Source organism: Platalea leucorodia (assembly GCF_965183815.1).
Source record: "Platalea leucorodia genome assembly, chromosome: 13".
Taxonomy (NCBI): domain Eukaryota; kingdom Metazoa; phylum Chordata; class Aves; order Pelecaniformes; family Threskiornithidae; genus Platalea; species Platalea leucorodia.
Window position 1 is genome coordinate 3,976,617 of NC_138835.1, and position 18,487 is coordinate 3,995,103.

Genomic DNA, 18,487 nt, shown 5'->3' on the forward strand with positions numbered 1-18,487 from the left:
GCTGACCCCAGAGGCTGCGCAGCTGGATGCTCCGTTTGCGTCCTGGGGGGTAGGAGCTGGGTGCTGTTGATACCAAAGGATGGAGGGGGACAAAGCCAGGCAGAGGCACCTTTCCCATTGCAGGCAAACCAGGCGCTGGGTTACGGCGCACCACGACCATGGATACAGCACAGAAACCAAGGCAGGCAGGGCTGCCTTAGTCCTAGATGCTGTTTTCTCATCAGGAAAAAAATGGTGGAAGATGCTTAGAGTTAGCTTGTGCTTAAATCTGACATGGCTTTATGATGATGAGCGGGAAAAAAACCCCAAAGCCTCTAGCCCAGGAGCCTGAACATCACAAGGGTACTGCCAAAGCCATTTGTCTTCAAATTAATTACTTTTAACTCTAGCCCTGGGTTGAGCTGGGAGAGATACCTCCTTTGTAATGTCTGTATGAAAACTGCATGTGAACTGTTTGATTTTGCACTTAAACCAAAGGAGAAATGGGCTTTAAAACTTGCTGCAACAGCTGTTTTGGTGAGTGCCAACGTACAGGCTTTACCTGCAAACTGAGCTGACTTTTGGCTGGGCTGGAAAGGATGAGGCAGCTGCCTCTGAGGCTGGTTGCTCAGGGCAGGGGTTGCGGGTGCTCTGGTGGGCTGTTGTCCAAGTCCCAAATCTCACTTCTTACCTGCTGCTCTCACTGGCACAGCGCTTGCCTGTGATCTGTAACCTCAGCGTGTGCCAGTGGCCCACGGGCCCCCCACAGCTCTGTACCACTGGATCGTGCCACCTCATTGCCAAGGATTCCTACGTCATCTCTCCTCCTCTGTCACTCTTTGTCCGCTATGTAATTTTGGCTGGAAACAGCTAGAATTTTATGCAAAATGCAATAAAATTCAAAGAAACAAAATGGAAACGGGCTTAGAGCGTGTGCAGGGGTTGTAGGTGCTTGTCTGCTGTGGAGCCTGGGGGAGACGGAGGTGCTCAGACGGAGCTGTTGGACCTGCCCTGCTCTAACCAGGGTAGGCTTTTGGGGAGGGGTAGGTTCCTGGCAGTGCGGTGCTTTTTCAAGGGCTGGGATTTACAGGCTGTGGCTCAGGCTGTGCTGCTGCTCTGCTCTGGCTCCAGGGCTGGAGCCTGTGCCTCAGTTTCTCCCTGGTCTCCAGCCAACATTGCTCCACCAAGGCTTGTGGAAAGCATGAGAGAGTGTGACAGGCACCTGTCCTCAGCCCCCCGCGCAGGACCAACGCCAGGGAGAGGGACGAGCAGCCCAGGAAGCTCAGGGCTGGTGATAGCTGCCTCGCCTCCACACCAGGCCTGGTCCTCGCCCAGGCACAGCAATGGATACCAGCCTCCATGCTCTGGTCCCCAGTGTCACCTTCGGCTCAGGCCTCACCAGCAGCTCAGGGGCCCTGCTGCAGTGCTCTCCTGCTCCTCGATGCTCCAGCAAACGGCACAGTCACGGCTCCAGGCTGAGAGCGTTTCCTCCTGGAGCCTGTCTTACCTGGCACCCCTCACACCAGCAGCTCTCCATCCACTGGTTTTGCTGGACCAGTGCTGCAGGGCTGAGCGCCAGGGACACCGCTCCAAAACAGTGCTGTGCAGCCTTACAGCAACCAGAGCAGAAACTGGTGGGTTGGCTTGAGCCATCCCTGCTGTGAAGATAACACGAAAGGGCCACGCAGAGGTGTGTGGCTGCCCAGAAGCCATGCCTGGCCCGGGAGGAGGCAACCACCTCCCCTTTGCAGCCACTCTGAGAAAAAATTGACACAAGAACAGTGTTCAGATTGCACGTACGTATTAATCTCTGGCTGAGGGTAATCACCACCCCTAAAAAGAAACAACCACCCAGCAATCACAGAATCAGTTACACTTGCAGAACTGGACTCTTTCCAAGGTGCAAGACTGATGACTGGAGCGCACAGCACCACCGCACAGCGGCAGTGTGCCCGGCAGGGTGCAGCTCTGGCAATCGGCACCGTCATTCTTCAGAAATGCTGGCTTTACACTGCTTCTCGGTGGTGTCGCTGAAAGGGTAGAGCTGAGGCTGCCCGGGTGCTTTACCAGGGCACTGCCAGACAGGTGCATCTTTTATGAACTTAAATTATCCCCTTGGACTGCTCGGCTGAGGAGGAAGAGGGGCTGGAGGAAGAGGCAATGGCCCATAGGACAGAGAGCCTGCACACCTCTGTCCCTGCACTGCTGCGCTGTTCCCACTGATCCACGAACCCTGGAGGGAGACGCATCTCACCATCCATCCGCTGGTGCTGGTCGCAGAGCGAAGCACTTGGCAGCTGGGGCTGCACCCACTCAGCCTCTCCTGCAACTCCGTCACTTCCCCGCTGCAAAGCTCCCAGTTTCAGCCCGCCCCACGTCCCAGCAGGACCATTACCGAGGTCAGGGCTCCCTGATGCCACTCTTGGGCCATACGTGCAGCGGCGGGCGCTCAGTGTCTCACTTGCAGTGGGATATGCTGGCACAAGCCCTTGGGGATGCAGAATTTGCCCTGCCTATGACACAAGGCTCCAATTCAGCATCACGCTGGGATCTGCCACCACTGAGGGATTCTTGTGCCCACCCGTGGGGATCTGTTGGGGGAGGCTGTGGGAGGCAAGGGGAGCAGATGCAGCCCTCCCTGGGGAGGGCAGGGCCTGCCAGCTGCATTCTGCACTGCTGCCTGCCTTCTGTAGCAGAGGCACTGTGTGGGATGAGTACCCAAAGCAGGAGTCGGGCAAAGCAAAAGCAAGCAAGAGGCCCTTGGGCAAATTACACGAGGGCAGCTGGCCCTCGTGCAGGAACCCTGAGGATCCTCAGGCACAGAGAAAAGCAGAAATGAGGGCAGCAGCGGCACCTGAAGGAGGGCTGGAAGGGCCACAGGCACGTGGAGCTGGGCTCCCCTCTTTAACCTAGACCACAAATCCTGCAGATAAAGGCTGTTACTTGCACATCCACCTTTCTCCTCCCATTCCTTAGGCTTTGGGTTTGTGTGTCTCCAGAAATAACGCAGCGTGAAGGAGCGTGAAACTGGCAACAGCGCGAGCGCCTGTTGTGGCACATTCACCCATCAGCTTTGCTGTACGTACCCCTGCCCGCAGGCTAGACCCCCCCCCAAGGGAACACCCAGAGCAATGCAGGCCTGGGAGGCCACAGCTGGGACGCATGTGGGGCAGGGCTCCCTGTGCAGGCAGAGCGAGGGAGTCCCTTCTTCCTGCAGGAGGAAGTGCAGAGGAGAAGCTGGGCTGGCACGCAGGATGTTTGAGCAGTTGCGTCCACACAGTCCCTCCTCACCGTCCCCGCCACGTCAGACCATGGTAAGCGCACCCTAAGGAGAACATCGCTGTGGCAGATCAGCTCTTCGGGCAGCAGAGCGAGGTGGGCGGGATGGGGCATCGCCTCCTCACACCAAGTAAGGAGTGTCCAGCACCGCCACCCCAGCCGCTACCCCGCCGTCTGCGTGCTCGATCGCCTTCGTCCGCAGGAGGTGGCCGGCAGCCTTGTTCATCACCATCTCCTTGCCCTGTCTGCAAAGAAAAGGGCAACTGAGCACCTGCAGAGCAGAAAGCTCATGGCATTTCACCTTGGACAATTTGATTCACCTTCCCTGCCACAGCACAGGGCAGGTAACTGGCAAGTAAAAGCCCCAGGGCTAATGCAGAGGTCTCCGCAGACAACAGAGCTGAGCCTGTTTTGTGCTTGCCAGCAACAGTGCCCTTTCTCAGCTGGGCCATTTTGGTCTCGTTGCTCTGCACACAGGCAGTGTCAGGTTCTGAATGCTGCCAGAGTACATTTGTTTCTAAAATTGTACAAGAAGGACTTTGATTTATAAGCTATGGAAACATTTCTATGGGCCTACAAGGGTTTTAAACAAAAGCAGCAGCTATTTAGGGTTGAACATGACCGCATTAAGCCTTCAGATATTTCTGAGACTGCCAGGGCTTCAGAAAAGCATGTGGCCGCATCCAGCACCCGAGAAGTGCTCCCCGAAATCAGGGATGAGACGCGCCAGTTCCACGTGGCCGTTACACCAGTAACCGCCAGCACCAGCTCTGCTGTTTTTCAACAACTCGCTTGGCAGCGGGTACAGAGCAGCAGTTCAGTGTCTGAACGCGGTGCTCAGAGAGCTGCTGACAGGGGCAGAGCCCAAACGGCCACGTCTGTCCCCTGTACCTCCACCTCCCCAGAGACATCTGCCCTGCTGCTGTGCTCAGACAGTGCAGAGGGGAAAGCTCCCCACCCAAGTGCCGGCTGGAGCAGGTAACCACCCCGTAACGCATGCATGCCTCTCACCTGACATAGACACCAAAAATACCGAGCTCCGAGATGCACTCGGACGCTTGTAGGGGACTGTGAGCCCTCAGCAAGTAATTCATTGCTGGTTGTGGGTTGATCTTATCCATCAAGATGTAGGAGGTTCTCTCAGGGCTGTCTCTGATCTTCTCCAGAACCTGCCTGAGCTCTTCACCATAGAGGTTGTTCCCTGACAACAAAACCAGCAAGTCAAGCACTTCCCAGCACAGCAGAAGCCGTTGGCCCCAGCTGTGCAGCCCCAGCAGCCCGAACCAACCCAGCTTTTGCTTCCCCACGTGCTGCCTGGGCTCCCCACACCCCAGCTCTGGGGCCTAGGGAGCTCCTCCAGGAGCAGCCCTATCTTACTGCCACAACTAGTCCCCGCGGCTACAAGAAGCTACAAGCCACCCTGCCCCAGCTTTTATCCCTCAGCACAGCCTCAGGAACCATCACAGAGCCACTGCCTCTCCTGCATAAAGCACAAACCACAATGAAAACCCACATGGACCCGCTCCAGCTCATACCTCCACCTTCTCGCTGCGGCTTCAGCACAAACTGGTTTGGGTCAGCGATAGCAGCAGCAGCGATCTTGTCACCCTCTTCGCCCTGGCAGGAAAGGATGGCAACAGCAAAGCATCAGGGAGGAGCAGGGACTCCTCGACAGACCCCTCTGAGCAGGATCAACAGGGTCCCCCAGGGACCACAACAAAGCCCTCTCATCTTCTTCACCAGAGAGAATCATGCAGGCCAAGCACACGTCTGCGCGTTGGTTCCTGCTGCAGCCCCGCTCACACTCACCACGTCCAGGGAATAGAGTCCAGCAAACGTTGCTCTTATTCGAGCAACAGCCTCGGCACGGCCGGGCAGTAATCTTTCCAGTGTCCCTGGCCGGCTCAGCTCCTGCTGGACCTTCTTGGTGCCCGCAAGTTGGGTAGCAATGTCAGGGCACTTCACTGCCCTCGATCTCTCCAGTAACAACCGTGCCTCCCAGTTCTGAGACAGAAAGAGAGCAGCCATCCCGTCAGCAAAAAAAACCAAAAGGTTTTCTCCACTTTTTTTATTATTGACATATTTGCCTCCTCCCTCCCTGCCTGGCAGGGATGGGGGGTGGGAATAGCACTCCGGAGACAAGCAGACATGCATACATGGATTTCCCACCACCTCTGGAAACAGCACAGCCAGGTTAGTCCACTGCCTTTGCCTGCACCCCCTCCCCAGCTTGTCCAGTGCTGCCACCTCCAGACTACAGCAAGATCTGGTCTGTATTGTTATTACCTGCAACCTAACAGTCCTAGTAAAGGACAAAGTGTGATCTGGAGATCAAGTCTAAACCCTTTAAGCAGGTGCTAATACCTGTGTTAACCCATATTGTACAGAAGGAATTCAGTGCTGCGGTAAGAGGTCACCACGAGTGGTTACTGGAGAAGAAAGCCACTCATTTTTCTTATTGTGCAAGTGCCAGGGACACTCGCATGCACTGCCGAGTCACCGCTTCCCAATGCCATCAGCCATGCCGGACAAGACTAACCCCACCCAGGACAGGACAGATGCCCCTGGGATCACGGGGCATTTCAAACTTGCCAGGCAAAGCCATATCGCGGCCACAGCACAGGTGGCTTCTCGGAGCAGAGTGGTCAGTACTGACCTGCTGGTCATAGTTCTTTGGCACGTAGCCCTCTCTGTAGTACACCACTGCTACCTCCTGGCCGTCCCTGGAACAGAAACCAGAAGCATTCACAGAACCAGGCCAGTCCCTGCCTGCTTCTGCCCAAACCCCCCCAGCACCAAGGAGGCTGCAACAGGGTCAGGCAGGCAAGGCGTTACAGCATTTGCCCCTTCTCCTTGGCCTCCTGGGCTGTTCTGCTCCTGGCTGGCTCTGCCAGAGAAAGCTGAGGACTGCAAGCCCTGGCTCCTCTCCACTGAGCCCCAGCTGGCTTGCCCTGTCCTGAGACACAGGGAGTTGACACCTGGCCTCTGCCCTGACTAACCAGTCTCAATAATTCAGGCACCCAGATCAGCAGGGAGGCAAGAACCTGTTTTTTTAATAGCTTTTGCCACCAGGAGCCCAGCCTGAGAGATTCTTGAAGCTGGGAGAGAGCAGGGTCCTTCTCCAGTGGCCATTCAAGGCAGGACATCAACTCAACAACCTGCTCAGGCACCAAAACACCCTGCCAGCGCAGGGCCGTCAGCATACCTGTAACACCACACACCCAAGATTTGGCCACACAAACTGTGCGTGTGGTCAGGGAAAGCAGCACAGAAACTGCTGACAGCCAGGCAGTGTAATTGTAAAGGCATTCATCAGTAAGAGGAGAGGATGCTCTGGAGGAAGGACAGTGGATACACTGTCCCTTTAACTGTCTGGCAATGACAAGTGTATTCAATAAACACAGCAGAGGCACCAAAGGTCAAACCATGGAAAAATTAGCCTAACTACAGAAAAACATTGGCATGAAACCATACAGCTCCAAGCTTGTACAGCTCCGAGCACACTACCCTGGAAATAGGATGAACGTCACATTTGAGACCAACTGCCAGCACTTGGAGCCTGCGACCCGCACGTCCTGGCCTCCACAGGGAGCGGGCAAAATGCTGAGTGCATTCAAGACCAACAGATACCATAAGGACATGCAATGCTTCCTCTTCTAGCACTAATAACCCAGCCCAACTCCCACTGGCAGAGCATCACGTGCACAGTAAACAGGAAATGTCTTTGTGGAAGCCTCTGAAATAGCCAGGGCTTTTCGTAGCAGATGTATGCGGAGGAAGTAAAGATCCCGCAGAGCTCTTAAGGCTGCAGCTTGAAGGAGGGAAATTATGTTTCCAGCTGTAAGGGACTGGTGTGTGTCTGCAGAATCTCACCACAGTGAAAACAAAATAATTTCAGCTCTAAGGGGAAGCAGCAGCCTGGAGCACAGAATAGAACTGCTTTCTCAGAAAATCACTATTTACACTCAAAACATACCACCAGCTTTGGTTGAAAATTCCCCTTTACAGCCCTGTGTGCCCAACACACAGCCAGGAACGCGCACCTTGGCTCATACTCACATATACAGCCTCTTGGCATCATCCAGAGACCCCTTTTCAAACACATCTCTGAATCGCTTCCTGATGACCCGAATATTCCTGTTAAGAGAGGAATGGGAGAGTCACCAGGCTGGGCATAGTTACTAGAAATCACAGGTGGAACCGGTGGCTCCAGCAAGGAGGATCAGTAGGCTCCTTCAGAAATAACCTCAGGCTTTGTACTACGGAGCCAGAGGAATCCTACAGGCCAAAACAGTCCCTGTTTTTAGCTCCTGTCCTACGTTTCCAGCCCAAATACTGTAGGAATCAGAACACGTGCCTAAACACCCTGGATTTCTCCATACTCAGCTTTCACCTCCTGAAGTGTTTCTGAGAGAAGTCAATATTTTGGTTTTTTTATCCCTACACAACAGATTCACTCACTGTTGGCTTCAAAGCCACGAGCTGCAGACAGACAGTGACTTCCTGCATGTTTTACCTCCTTCAGGCTTTATAGTCTTTCCTCCACACAGCGGCAGTGTGGACTTGCTGATCTGGAGACACAGTGCGATGCACCTCCCACTGCTCCAGCACAGGCTCAGGGCCAGACCTTATCAAAACACCTCCTTCTCCGAGCCCTTTACTCCACTGTCGCGTTGCTTACTTTGCCCAGGTCTTTCACAATGGGTTTGAAGCTTCATTAATTAAGCTTTTATAAAATACCCTGTGCCCAATCCCAAGTCAGAGAGCAAGCACGACCCTCATTAACCCCACTGCCCCTTATTGTCTCATCTAAGAGACCTGGCCCACAGCAAAGCTGGTGCAGCTCTGAGGATTACACAGGCACAAAATCAGCAAGGAATCAGCCCTGGAGACCAGAGGCTTTGATGGCTGCTGGTATTTCCAGCGAAGAGCTGGCGAGAGGCTTTGGGAGGCTGGTGAGAAGATGAAGGTGGGTGCTGAGGCTAGACAGGAGGCCACCAAAGGAACGCTGAAGAGAGCTGCGTAACAGACCACAGAGATAAGTCCAAGATAAAGGCTGCCCTGTTACATACCAAGACATGCCCTCTCACAGTCCCAGAAACTAAAAAGCGTTTTAACTTTATCCTTGAGTAGGTGACAAAGTAAAAAGCAAATGGATTCTGCACACCTCCATCTTTCCCTGGCCTGCTCCTACGCTCCCGCGGCCATGCCGTGCCTGCTGGAGAGCCTGGAGACGCCTCACAAGCTGCCTCAAGGGAAACACCATGATCTGGCAGCAGTTTGCTCTGCTTCCCTTTTCCAAAACTGTACCGTCTCCTTCCTTTCCCATCCCAGGAAAATTCAACCTTTACCTGTTCCAAAGCTCATTTTCTACACATCGCTGATCAAAAATGTTCCTCTGGACTTCCTCCACCAGAAACATCACCACAGCACTGGAAGAGATACCAAGGACATCATTAAACCCAGAAACACTCCACACACACCCAGGATCACCAACTTTTCATCTCTGCAATTCAGACTTCCCGCACTGCTCCTGCTCGCTTTCTCCAGTGTTTCTAAGGGTCAGCACGCAAATGGAGAGCAGTACTGATCCTGCGTAATTACCGAACCAGTGTGGGGCATAAGCACAAGGGCAGGAGGAAAAGCAAGCTCTGTGCAGGGTTGTTAAACCACACAACTCCTCCAGGGTCCCTCTGCACCTCTCTGCCCTTGCGACACAGCAGCCTTGCACACTAAGACAACCGCATTGCTCTTTCCAGGGTGCCACAGGCTTTTCGAGAGCAGCCCATCTAGCAAACAGGCATCTTTCAGAAAGCGCAGTTTCAAAACCAAAAATGTGCATCCCCAGGGGAGACAAGATAACCCAGCCTGCAGCACTTCCTCTCTCCTTACCTTTGAGAACCGTAGAGCTCCCACGCTTTCGCAATACCCAAGGCAAGCCCTTTCGATGGGTTGTTAGGCAGCAGGCGCAATGCCTCCTTAGACTTTCCCAACACATTCAACACCTGCCTGTGGAACAAAAAAAAGCTGTAAATGCCATGACAGCCCCCGACCGGACCTAGGGAGCAGGAGTTTGCAGGGCATGCAAAGACACAGAGTGCAGCAGGCCATGCGATACAGCTGCTGCAGCGCCTGGCAGCACAGGCCAGAGATGCTCCCTTACCCATGGACCGCCGCAGTGCGGGAGGTGAGGCCTCCGAAGCTGGCAGCAATGGTGTTTATTTCTATCTGCTTCAGAGCCGCTGTCCCATCCACCCCACAGTCAAACATGTAATCAGAGCGGTTTATGCCTAAAAACACAGACTGAAACAGAGGGGAGGTGAAGTGGGTTCTCCTGTTGCCTTTAACTGCAAATCCCTTTGATGACCTCGCTTCAAAATCCTCCTGGGGCGCAGCCAGCCACCTTCATTTTGATAAAAACCTCAGCAAGATGGGCCCATGGGCGCTTTGCCCCTTGCTGAGGGCCCACAGCCATCCTCAGTGCTCCAGAGGAGTTAACAACACTTGTGAGAGTAAAGGAGCTTCTGCAGGGACAGCCTGTCTGGCGCAGGTCCTGACACAGCACACATCCTTGCACTTTCCCAAGGTTCCCAGAGGACAATAAACCATATTAAATCCTCCCAGTCAAGGCCTGACTGTTTCCAGCAGCACAAACCAAAGGGCATGACTGTCAAACAGGGCAAGGTCCTGAACTCACAGGTTGCTACGATGTCTCAGTTACGTAGGGAGCGACCACCGTGACTATGGGAGAGTTCAAAGCCCACAGCAGCAAGCTTGCAGACAGAGACCAGGCAATCCCACCGCCATGCAAAGGGGCATGGCTGCTGACCACTCGGGTCTCCCGCCAAGGTACCTGAGCCAAGCCTTCCTCCAAAACTTGCGTGTGGATTCTGAAGAGTCGAGCTGTGAAGTCATCTACCTTGATGGTGCTAGAGAGAAAGACAGACCAGATCAGCCCCCTTACACCATCACAAAGGAACAAGAAAATTAATTCCTCTCCAGAAAAAAATCCTTAACAGGGACATTCTCCAGCACAAACAGCAGGGCTGTGGCTAGACCAAGTCCCACCGCACTGTTGAGCATCTCACCACAAATGCAATCCTCATCAGGGGCCACAGTGCACAATCAAAACGCAAATCCAGTTTGCTCAGCACAGGCACTCTACAAAAAGCACCGCTGTGCAGAGGTCACTTTCAGTTGCAGGGCAGAAAGACAGGACAAGCAAAAGCACAGAAATGCAGCAGAATTCTGCAGATACAGAAAAGAAATCAGAAGTCTCTCTGTGCTTGCACGCATGGTCCATAGAAGCAGCTTCACGAGCTTCATCAAATTCCCCCTGTCTTGTTGGGCTCCAAACCCCACACGTTGTGGCGCCAAGTGCTTCAGCGGCCCTGCTAGAGTAGGTCTGGCTTTTCTGCAGGGTCCCAAATCCCTGAGCTAACCATGAGCAGCACCTCCAGGAGCTGCCCTGAGACACCGCGCAGGAGGCGGCACAGGGCAGGCGCCTGAGCGCACACAAGCCCCAGGCGCTGCGTTCCTTAACCACAGGTATAAACATGCCCCCACAAGCTCTGGTTGCAGCCAGCTCTGGAACAGGCGCAAGCATTAAAAGAGCTCTGAGAGGTCAGGCTTTAGCAAAACAACAAGGATGCTGGAAAACAATCTACTTTGTTCCGTCCTGGTGCCAGAGAGCCAGCAGCACCTGCGCAGACAGGCAGCACGGAACAGGCAGCAGGAAGGGAAATGGGTTTTGTGGAAGCATCAGCCCTACAGATCATTGGGGCCACAATCAGGGGTGGTCACTCCAGCACAGGGCAACAGCCACAGATAAATCCAGCAGAGTTCACGAGCCAGAGCTGACCAGTCCTCTGGCACCCAGAGCTTGTGGGTCACCTTCCCAGCATGGCTGGGAAAGCAGGGGACATGGGGTGACTGATCAAAGGTAGGTGTCGGGGAAGGAACAAACACCTTCTCTTCATAACTGTGGGCAGGCAGCAGAGCTGGTGGCTATCGGATAGCCACAGGCAGGTGCAAAACAAGACTAAGAGAGACCAGTAAATCTAGGCCTCAAAGAAGACTCCAGCAATTTAAATTTAAGGCCCAGGGGCCAACAAGGTCACAAGTAAGAATTCACAAGCTTGAAACACTGGCAAAATTGAAGATCATTGCAGGGAGTCAACTCTCGGCCAGATATCCCATCTTCCGAGGCCCAAGGAGACCTCAAAACTCAGAGGCTTGATGGAAATTAATCTTAGGACAAATAATGCAGCAAAGGAGAAAATTTCTGCAGAGGACAGGAGTGCCCGCCTCAGCTTGAAGGACATGAAGAGATGGAAGGCAGGAATGCCTGAAAGGTGATAAGTGCTTTGCATTTAAAATATTTCATTAAATGCAATGCGCAAGAAAAGTTACCTGGCCAGAGTATGCTCCAGGAATTCTTTGTTTTGACTAATAGCATCCACCAGCAGGTTAAAGTCTGGCTGAACAGCGTACGCTTGTTCAAACAGGGCCCTTGGTACTGCGGATGGGAGCAGCGTGAAGGGAGCATAATTCACCACCTGCAAACAAGGATGCAGCAGCAGAACAGTGAGGTCTACGCAGTTTAAGTGGGGCTAAAGAGGTGCTTCCGCTGCTTCTCTGAAGGCTGAAGCCACCCCTAGCCCTCCTCGGTGCACCCTGGACAGACACACAGCCTCAACCCTGCTGACCCCTCACTTTTGAAGGCTTAGCTTTACGAGCCGTCCGTGGGGCACTGTGGAGACAGGAGCAGCTGCTTCAGAGCTCGAGCTGGGCTTCCCTCTGAAGGATGCTCTGTTTCCACCTTAACTAGAAAGCACTGTCTCCAAAACACCTCCGTTTCAGAGACAAGGTGAATTTGCCACTCCTGGGTTTTGGCCTTCAGAGTCGCTTCTTTGATCCCTGCTCACTACGTCCCAGGGGCAACTCTGGACCCCTGGCTCACCCCACAGCTCAGGTGAGGGCCACCCTCAAAGCCAAAATATTACACCAGAGAGAAGTTCCCAATTCACCTTGATTTTTACACGAAACAAGGGACACTGGAAGTGTGTTTGGCCTCTCCTCCCAGGCTCCCTCCTCCACTTACCCTTCGAGGTCCCCTCAGAGCCCTGACCTGACCATGGGGCTAACATCAAGGAGCAGCTCCCATGGTGGAGACCTCCCTCCTCGTACCTCTGCCAGCTCCCAGCACAGCTGCCTGCTTGCCCCCAGGCTCCTCAGGGACCCGTCCCCAACGGTGTCCCACCCTTCTTGCACAGGGGTACTTCTTCCCCAAGACAGCATAGCCCTCCAAGAGGCCGAGCCCCCCATCAGCACCCTCACCCCATCCAGCTGCCGGAGAGTCACCCGAGGTAATCCCACGCATCAGCCACCCCTGTCCCCGTTGCCTCGTCCCAGATACGGGGCAAAGGCTGACTGGGAGCTGGGAGCACGCCAAAAACAGAGGCCCCCTCTGAGAGACGCTCCATTGGTTCAAAGGGTGGTGAGAGGCTGGGAGAGAATCATAGACTCACAGAATCCTTTAGGTTAGAAAAGACCTTTAAGATCAAGTCCAATGGTTAACCCAGCACTGCCAAGTCCACCACTAAACCATGTCCTCAAGCACCATATCTATCCGTTCTTTAAATACCTCCAGGGATGGAGACTCAACCACTTCCCTGGGCAGCCTGTTCCAATGCCTGACTGCCCTTTCAGTGAAGAAGTTTTTCCTAATATCCAACCTAAACCTGCCCTGGCGCAGCTTGAGGCCATTCCCTCTCGTCCCATCGCTTGCTCCTGGGGAGCAGAGACCGACCCCCCCGGCTCCAGCCTCCTTTCAGGCAGTTGCAGAGAGCGATGCGGGCTCCCCTCAGCCTCCTCTTCTCCAGGCTGAGCACCCCCAGTTGCTCCTCGTATGACTTGTGCTCCAGACCCTTCACCAGCTTCACTGCCCTTCTCTGGCCACGCTCCAGCACCTCAATGTCCTTCTTGTAGTGAGGGGCCCAAACGTGAACACAATGGATGAACTCCCATCACCACACACATGCAGGGCTCCTGGCAATTTCCCAGACCTTTCCAGATCTATCCCTCTCCTTGGAAAAAGGGAACTGTATAGCAGGGCTGTCTCTCAGGGAGATGCACTCATCAGCAGGATGGGGTGTGAGTTATAGCCCCCAGGTCAGTTGTGCTTCAGCCAGGCAGCTGGGTGCTCTCTGTGAAGTAATGCAGGTTGACAGAGCTCAGCAAGCCCAGGGATGGCAGCCGGCTCCTCCCCGCGCTCCTCTGGCTTTGCTGACTCACACCCTGGCCAGGAGGGAACACGTCCCGTAGCTCCACTCTGGCACTTACATCCGAGGCGTTGGGCTCGCCCTCGGTCCGCATCAGCACGCCTTGCAGCAGCGCCGCGTCCACGGCCACCGACGCTGCCTCCCGGACGGCCGCCTCGTCACGCAGCACGTCTTCCCACAGCGCAGCCATGGCCTCTGCGGGGGCAGAGCAGAAGTCACCCACCCGCTCCCCGCAGCCTCACCTCCCTCCCCGGCCGGCAGCCCGGCCTTGCCCTCCGAGGGCCGGGGCAGCACGGAGCTCCGCACCCTCCTGGCCGCCCGGCTCGGGCACCGGGGCACCTCCACACCCCCCGCCGAGCCCCCGGCCGAGCAGGGCCGAGCACCCGAGCCGAGCCCTGCCTCTGGAGCCGGCAGCGCGCACTGCCCACGGCCCGAGCCCGCGCCTCGCCTCAGGAAGGCCCGAGCGGGACCGCAGGGCGCGGGCCTGCGCAGGGCCGGGCCGCGACTCCCCTTCGCCAACGCCGCCCGGCCCGGGGGCAGCTGAGGCCCGGCCCTGCCGCGGGCCTGCCCGGCGGGAGCTCAGCCGACCCCGGCCCCTCGCTGAACCGCGGCCCCCGGTCCCGGAGCCGCCCCGCCGGCGCCCACCTGCTCCCGGCCGCTCCGGCCCGCCGCGGCGGCCCGCCCCGCCCGCCACCAGGCGATTGGACAGACCTCCCCCTCGCCCCGCCTCGGGAACAGATTGGCGGCGCCGCTGACCTATCAACGCGGCGAACGACACCACCGCCTGCCAATGCAGCTGGCCGGGGGCGGGGGGAAGGAGCTGTGGGAGGAGCTGAGAGCGCGCATGCGTGCCTGGAGCAAGGGGGGCGTGGTGCCCCGGAGCGGGGGTGCGTCACGGGGAGGTGTGACGTCATGCTGTGATGTCAGGCGGGCGGGAGCAGCGCTGGCGGGGGCTCGGGGAGGGGAGGCGCTCGCCCGCAGCGGGGGGGCTCAAGCTAATGAAAACCGTCCTCTGCTTCCAGGGGCGGTGCTGCTCAGCCCTCACCTGCGGCGGGAAAAATTCAGAGCCCCTCCGAGTCATAATCAGCCCTAACGACGTCATCCCCTGCAGAAGGGACGCAACACCCACGCCGCCGTGCAGGCGGTGCGTGGCAGCGGCGGGACCCCTGGGGAAGGAGCGCCCCGGCAGAGTGGAGCACGGCTTCCCCCCACCGCTGGCGTTGTAGGCGCTATGTCCAGCGGGGACGCGGTGCGGCACGGCTCGGGAATTGGCGCTGCGTTTGGTTGCTCCTGGTGGAAAGCAAGGGCTGCGCGCCATCCCTGCAGTTGCAGAGGTGAGGTGGGCACCTATGCCCACGGCGCCTATGCCCACGGCCTGAGGAACAGGTAGGGGCTTGCTAGGGCCGTTCTCCAGGATGGATCCATGGCCAACACTCGACAAGATTGTGTCTGCCTGTATATCGGGGGACAATAATTTTACTGATTTATTGGGGTAGATCTTCTTGTGCTGAATAGAAGTACTCTCCAGTGCAAATGCTGAACACCTTTCCCTGCGGAGCTCCCAGCCTGCCGCAGTGCCGGTGATCTTCCCTCCGGTGTGCCCCCAAGGCATCCTGGCAGCGGGAGGGCAGCAGGAGAAAGGCCCAGGCACTTTCTCTTGTACCGGAGCTGCATCATCTGTTGCCTTTGCAGGAGCTGAAGTTTGCCCTTTGCAGGCAGGGGAAGATGGAGGAACTGCAAGCCTGGCTTTGGAAATTAAAGAACCTGAACTGAACCATTATTGGAAACATTTTCATGTTTTCCATTTCTTCAACATCTTCATTGCCCGCATCCCTTTGCTGCACTGCACTGACAGGACCTGGAAAGGGGGGTGGCCGGGGGTACCTCGATGCAGCCCAGCCCATTGGCAGCCCCCATCGCAGATGTCCCGCGTTGTTCCCAGAGACGCTGCTGAGTGCACGCGGGCGTCCCCATGGGGACATCCCTGACCGTGGGCCGTGCTGCGGCAGGGAGCCGCTCCCGAGTCCTCGGCAGTGCCTGGGACGCCCTGCGGCGTAATGCAAGCTGATATTTTTCTCACACTTTAGTTGTGTATTTATGCTCACTTTGTCTCGGTTCATCAGGAGATAGGGTTGCTCTCTGCTCTCCTTTCGGACAGAGCCGAGGCTGGAGGCTGTTCTGTGCCTCTTCGGTCGAGTACATCTGGTAAATCTCAGATTTCAGAACAGTTTCATATACTTGCAGGGCATTCATTTCCCAGCAATAGGGCTCAAAATGGCAGTGTGACAAATCAAGAGGGTTATTTCTGCAGGAATGTGTCTGTATTAGGAACGGATAAAATTTGTTTATGTGTAAATAAATCCAAACCAAACCAGGTCCTTCCTGCTTTTTTGTTTAAATATACAAAGGAACTGACAGTCCTAACTTGCTCTGCCCTTACAGTAAGTGTAATAAAATGACACAACCCTAACACGTTTGCCAGTAAGGTACCATCAACGCAACAGCGTAACTAGAAAAAAGATTTATTGTCATCACAAGGCAATCATTTGTGTACCTACTGGTGTAATATAATTACTTAAGCATTTTCACAGTGCATTTATGATATAACTGTGAGGCTCCAACAAAAGCAGTGGGGCTGGACTTGGTTTGTGACCTGCGTTATGAATGTTTCAAGTCACTGATTGCTGGTGGGGAGAGGGTTGTGTGACACTTGTGTGTAGCCAGCAGAACAACGGCTGAACACCAGCCTCAGATCTGCATCTTTATTTGGACTTAATTTTTCATTAATGCAGCTTTGGGAGCGGAACAAGGAAATCCACGTATGATGCTTGGATCCTGCAATCACAAAACCGGGAAACTGTGAATTATTTCATTGACTCCAGTGTGCTACCCGTGGATACTGATTTTTTTCTGTCTGTTCTACCACCAGGGATTAGCTTGGACGTTTCCTCACGTCAGGGAATGAGAGAGGGAAGGGGCTGGTCTCTAACCCAGCCTCCTGCTCACAGTGGAACCGTCCCTAGCAGGAGATCAGAGTGGCTGTCGCTTTTCTTAGCCAAGCCTTGAAAACCTCCCAGGATGGAGACCTCCCCATCTCCTTGGTGACCTGTCCCAGGGCTGTAAGATGTGTCACTGGACTGCCTGGGAGGAAGAGCAGATCCTTTCCTCACTTGGCCACTGACTTGATGACTTTTTGCAAGTGACTTTATCCTTTGCCTCGATTTCCCATCTGCCCTAAGATCCAGCAGCAAAAGCAGCACCAGGTTTGGAACTGCACAAAGTGCCAAGCCCTGCAGCAAGCCCTTCGCCCCGGAGCCTGTCTGTGCAGGAGAGTCCCCGACCCATCTAACCTGCAGAGAGACTGGGTGGATTAAGACTCTCTCTATATATACATACATATATATTAACCTAGAGCATGACAGCAGAGGAGGGTGCCAGGCTCACACACGCATGCTGTGCTCACACATATGTTGCTCGTGCCCTCATCCACGCCTACACCCTGGGGCAGCAAGGGAAAGCCCCAGGCAGGGGGACCCCACCGTGGGACGCATTGAGAGGAGGATGCAAAAGCAGCCTCCCACCCTGGGACATGCCTGCCCGCGGTGGAGGGATCTCTCCAGTAAGCACTGGGCAATTCCTGCTGTTACACTCGGTCACCCTCCATAGGCGGATCATCACCGGTCGCCAGACGAAGCCGAGAGGCGACCGGCCCTTTATCCTATTACCAGCGCCAGGAGTTGTCCAGGTCATTGCAAGCCTCTTAGCTCTGCTTTGAGATCTATCTCAGAAATAAAGCTCTGTGATTATAGCTCTCTAATGCACCCACCTTGTCTCTTTTCTGGACTTGGGAGTCCTACTCTTGCCTCTCTGCCGTCCCTTTGATTGGTAGCTGTTGATTCACACCTTAACTAATACAGATCCAGGCTGTGAATTTGGAAGTGGACTGGTTGATCCAGTCTTGTCTCGCTGGAAAACTGCCCTGCATCGGGAGCCTGCTTAGACCCCCCACGGGGCAAGGGCTGTTTGCCCACTTGTTGGTCGAGGGATGGAAGTGAGGAACAAAGTCCAAGAGTTTTAATGATGATGCAAAAGGACAGAGTTTACTCAAACAGAAGCATTTCCCCTCTCAATCCTTGGTCCTGGCAGGGTCCTGAGTCCCCTCTCTTCTCCGTTTGCTCCGAGAGTCTGAGAAAGGGCCAATTTCTAAGCAAAACATTGCAAAAAATGGTCCAGTTTCATTGCAAGTAAGTTGGTAAAAGGTGCTGCCCTGTCCTCAGGAGCTCCCAGAATGAATGCACCCTGCTCTGACTGGGAAAGCTTTTTATAGAGAGCTCTGGCTTACCTTTTCTTTCTCTTTTCCAAATTCAGTCTGGAGAATGAGGTCTTTTCAAACTAATCCAGTAGCCTGGGAAGGATTTGTACATGCAGATAGCCCATAATCTCTGCTACAGCGTAAGAGAGCTGCAATGCAGCTCAGAGAAGGTTAAATGATAAAAAATATGGCAGACACGGTAAGTATTTGGCATGTTACATGCAACAAAAGATGAACAACAGCAACTGGGACATTATCTTTATTTGCTAAAGATAGAGTCCTGCAAAGTTTAAAGAAAAGCATTTTATACTTGTAAACCTCTTCTCTGGCTGTTAAAGAGCCTTCAAAGATGGGCTTTGGGATGTCGCATCCCCTTTCAAAGGCTGCCCAGGGCTCAGACAATTGAAACTCAATACAACATCAGCCACGACGGGGGGAGTAAATAGCTCTGACAAGACCCTGCTTTTCTAACTCATCAGAGCCTGGTGCATGAACGGGAGCTTTGCAGCAGGTACGTCCCCCGCTCGGCCGCGTCCTGCACCCGGGATGCCCACGGCACAGCCCAGGTCCCCCAGCCACGCAGGGCAGAGGCAGCCCGGCACCGAGCGCACTGGCAGAGCCACCAGAAAGTGAG

At 54.9% G+C, this 18,487-nt stretch overlaps 1 protein-coding gene across 1 annotated transcript; it reads right to left on the reverse strand.

The window, feature by feature from the left end:
• Positions 1–1,769: 1,769 nt before the first annotated feature.
• GSS (glutathione synthetase) lies at positions 1,770–14,219 on the reverse strand. The gene is made up of 13 exons (XM_082326096.1): positions 14,187–14,219; positions 13,603–13,736; positions 11,671–11,816; positions 10,112–10,187; positions 9,422–9,561; positions 9,151–9,267; positions 8,610–8,690; positions 7,318–7,395; positions 5,915–5,981; positions 5,068–5,262; positions 4,794–4,875; positions 4,270–4,459; positions 1,770–3,503 (listed from the first exon to the last, which is right to left on the reverse strand). Exons 2-13 carry the CDS (start codon positions 13,729–13,731, stop codon positions 3,380–3,382), a joined length of 1,425 nt encoding a protein of 474 aa, XP_082182222.1. The 5' UTR covers positions 13,732–13,736; positions 14,187–14,219; the 3' UTR covers positions 1,770–3,379.
• Between the last annotated feature and the right edge of the window lie 4,268 nt (positions 14,220–18,487).

Bases quoted from the DNA above. Each gene is read 5' to 3' on its own strand.
- GSS (XM_082326096.1), bottom strand. From the start codon at position 13,731: ATGGCTGCGCTGTGGGAAGACGTGCTGCGTGACGAGGCGGCCGTCCGG. The intron at 9,268-9,421 runs GTAAGGGAGCAT...TTTGTTCCACAG, and splicing joins CGCACTGCGGCGGTCCATGG to GCAGGTGTTGAATGTGTTGG. The intron at 5,263-5,914 runs GTCAGTACTGAC...TTTCTGTCTCAG, and splicing joins CAAAGAACTATGACCAGCAG to AACTGGGAGGCACGGTTGTT.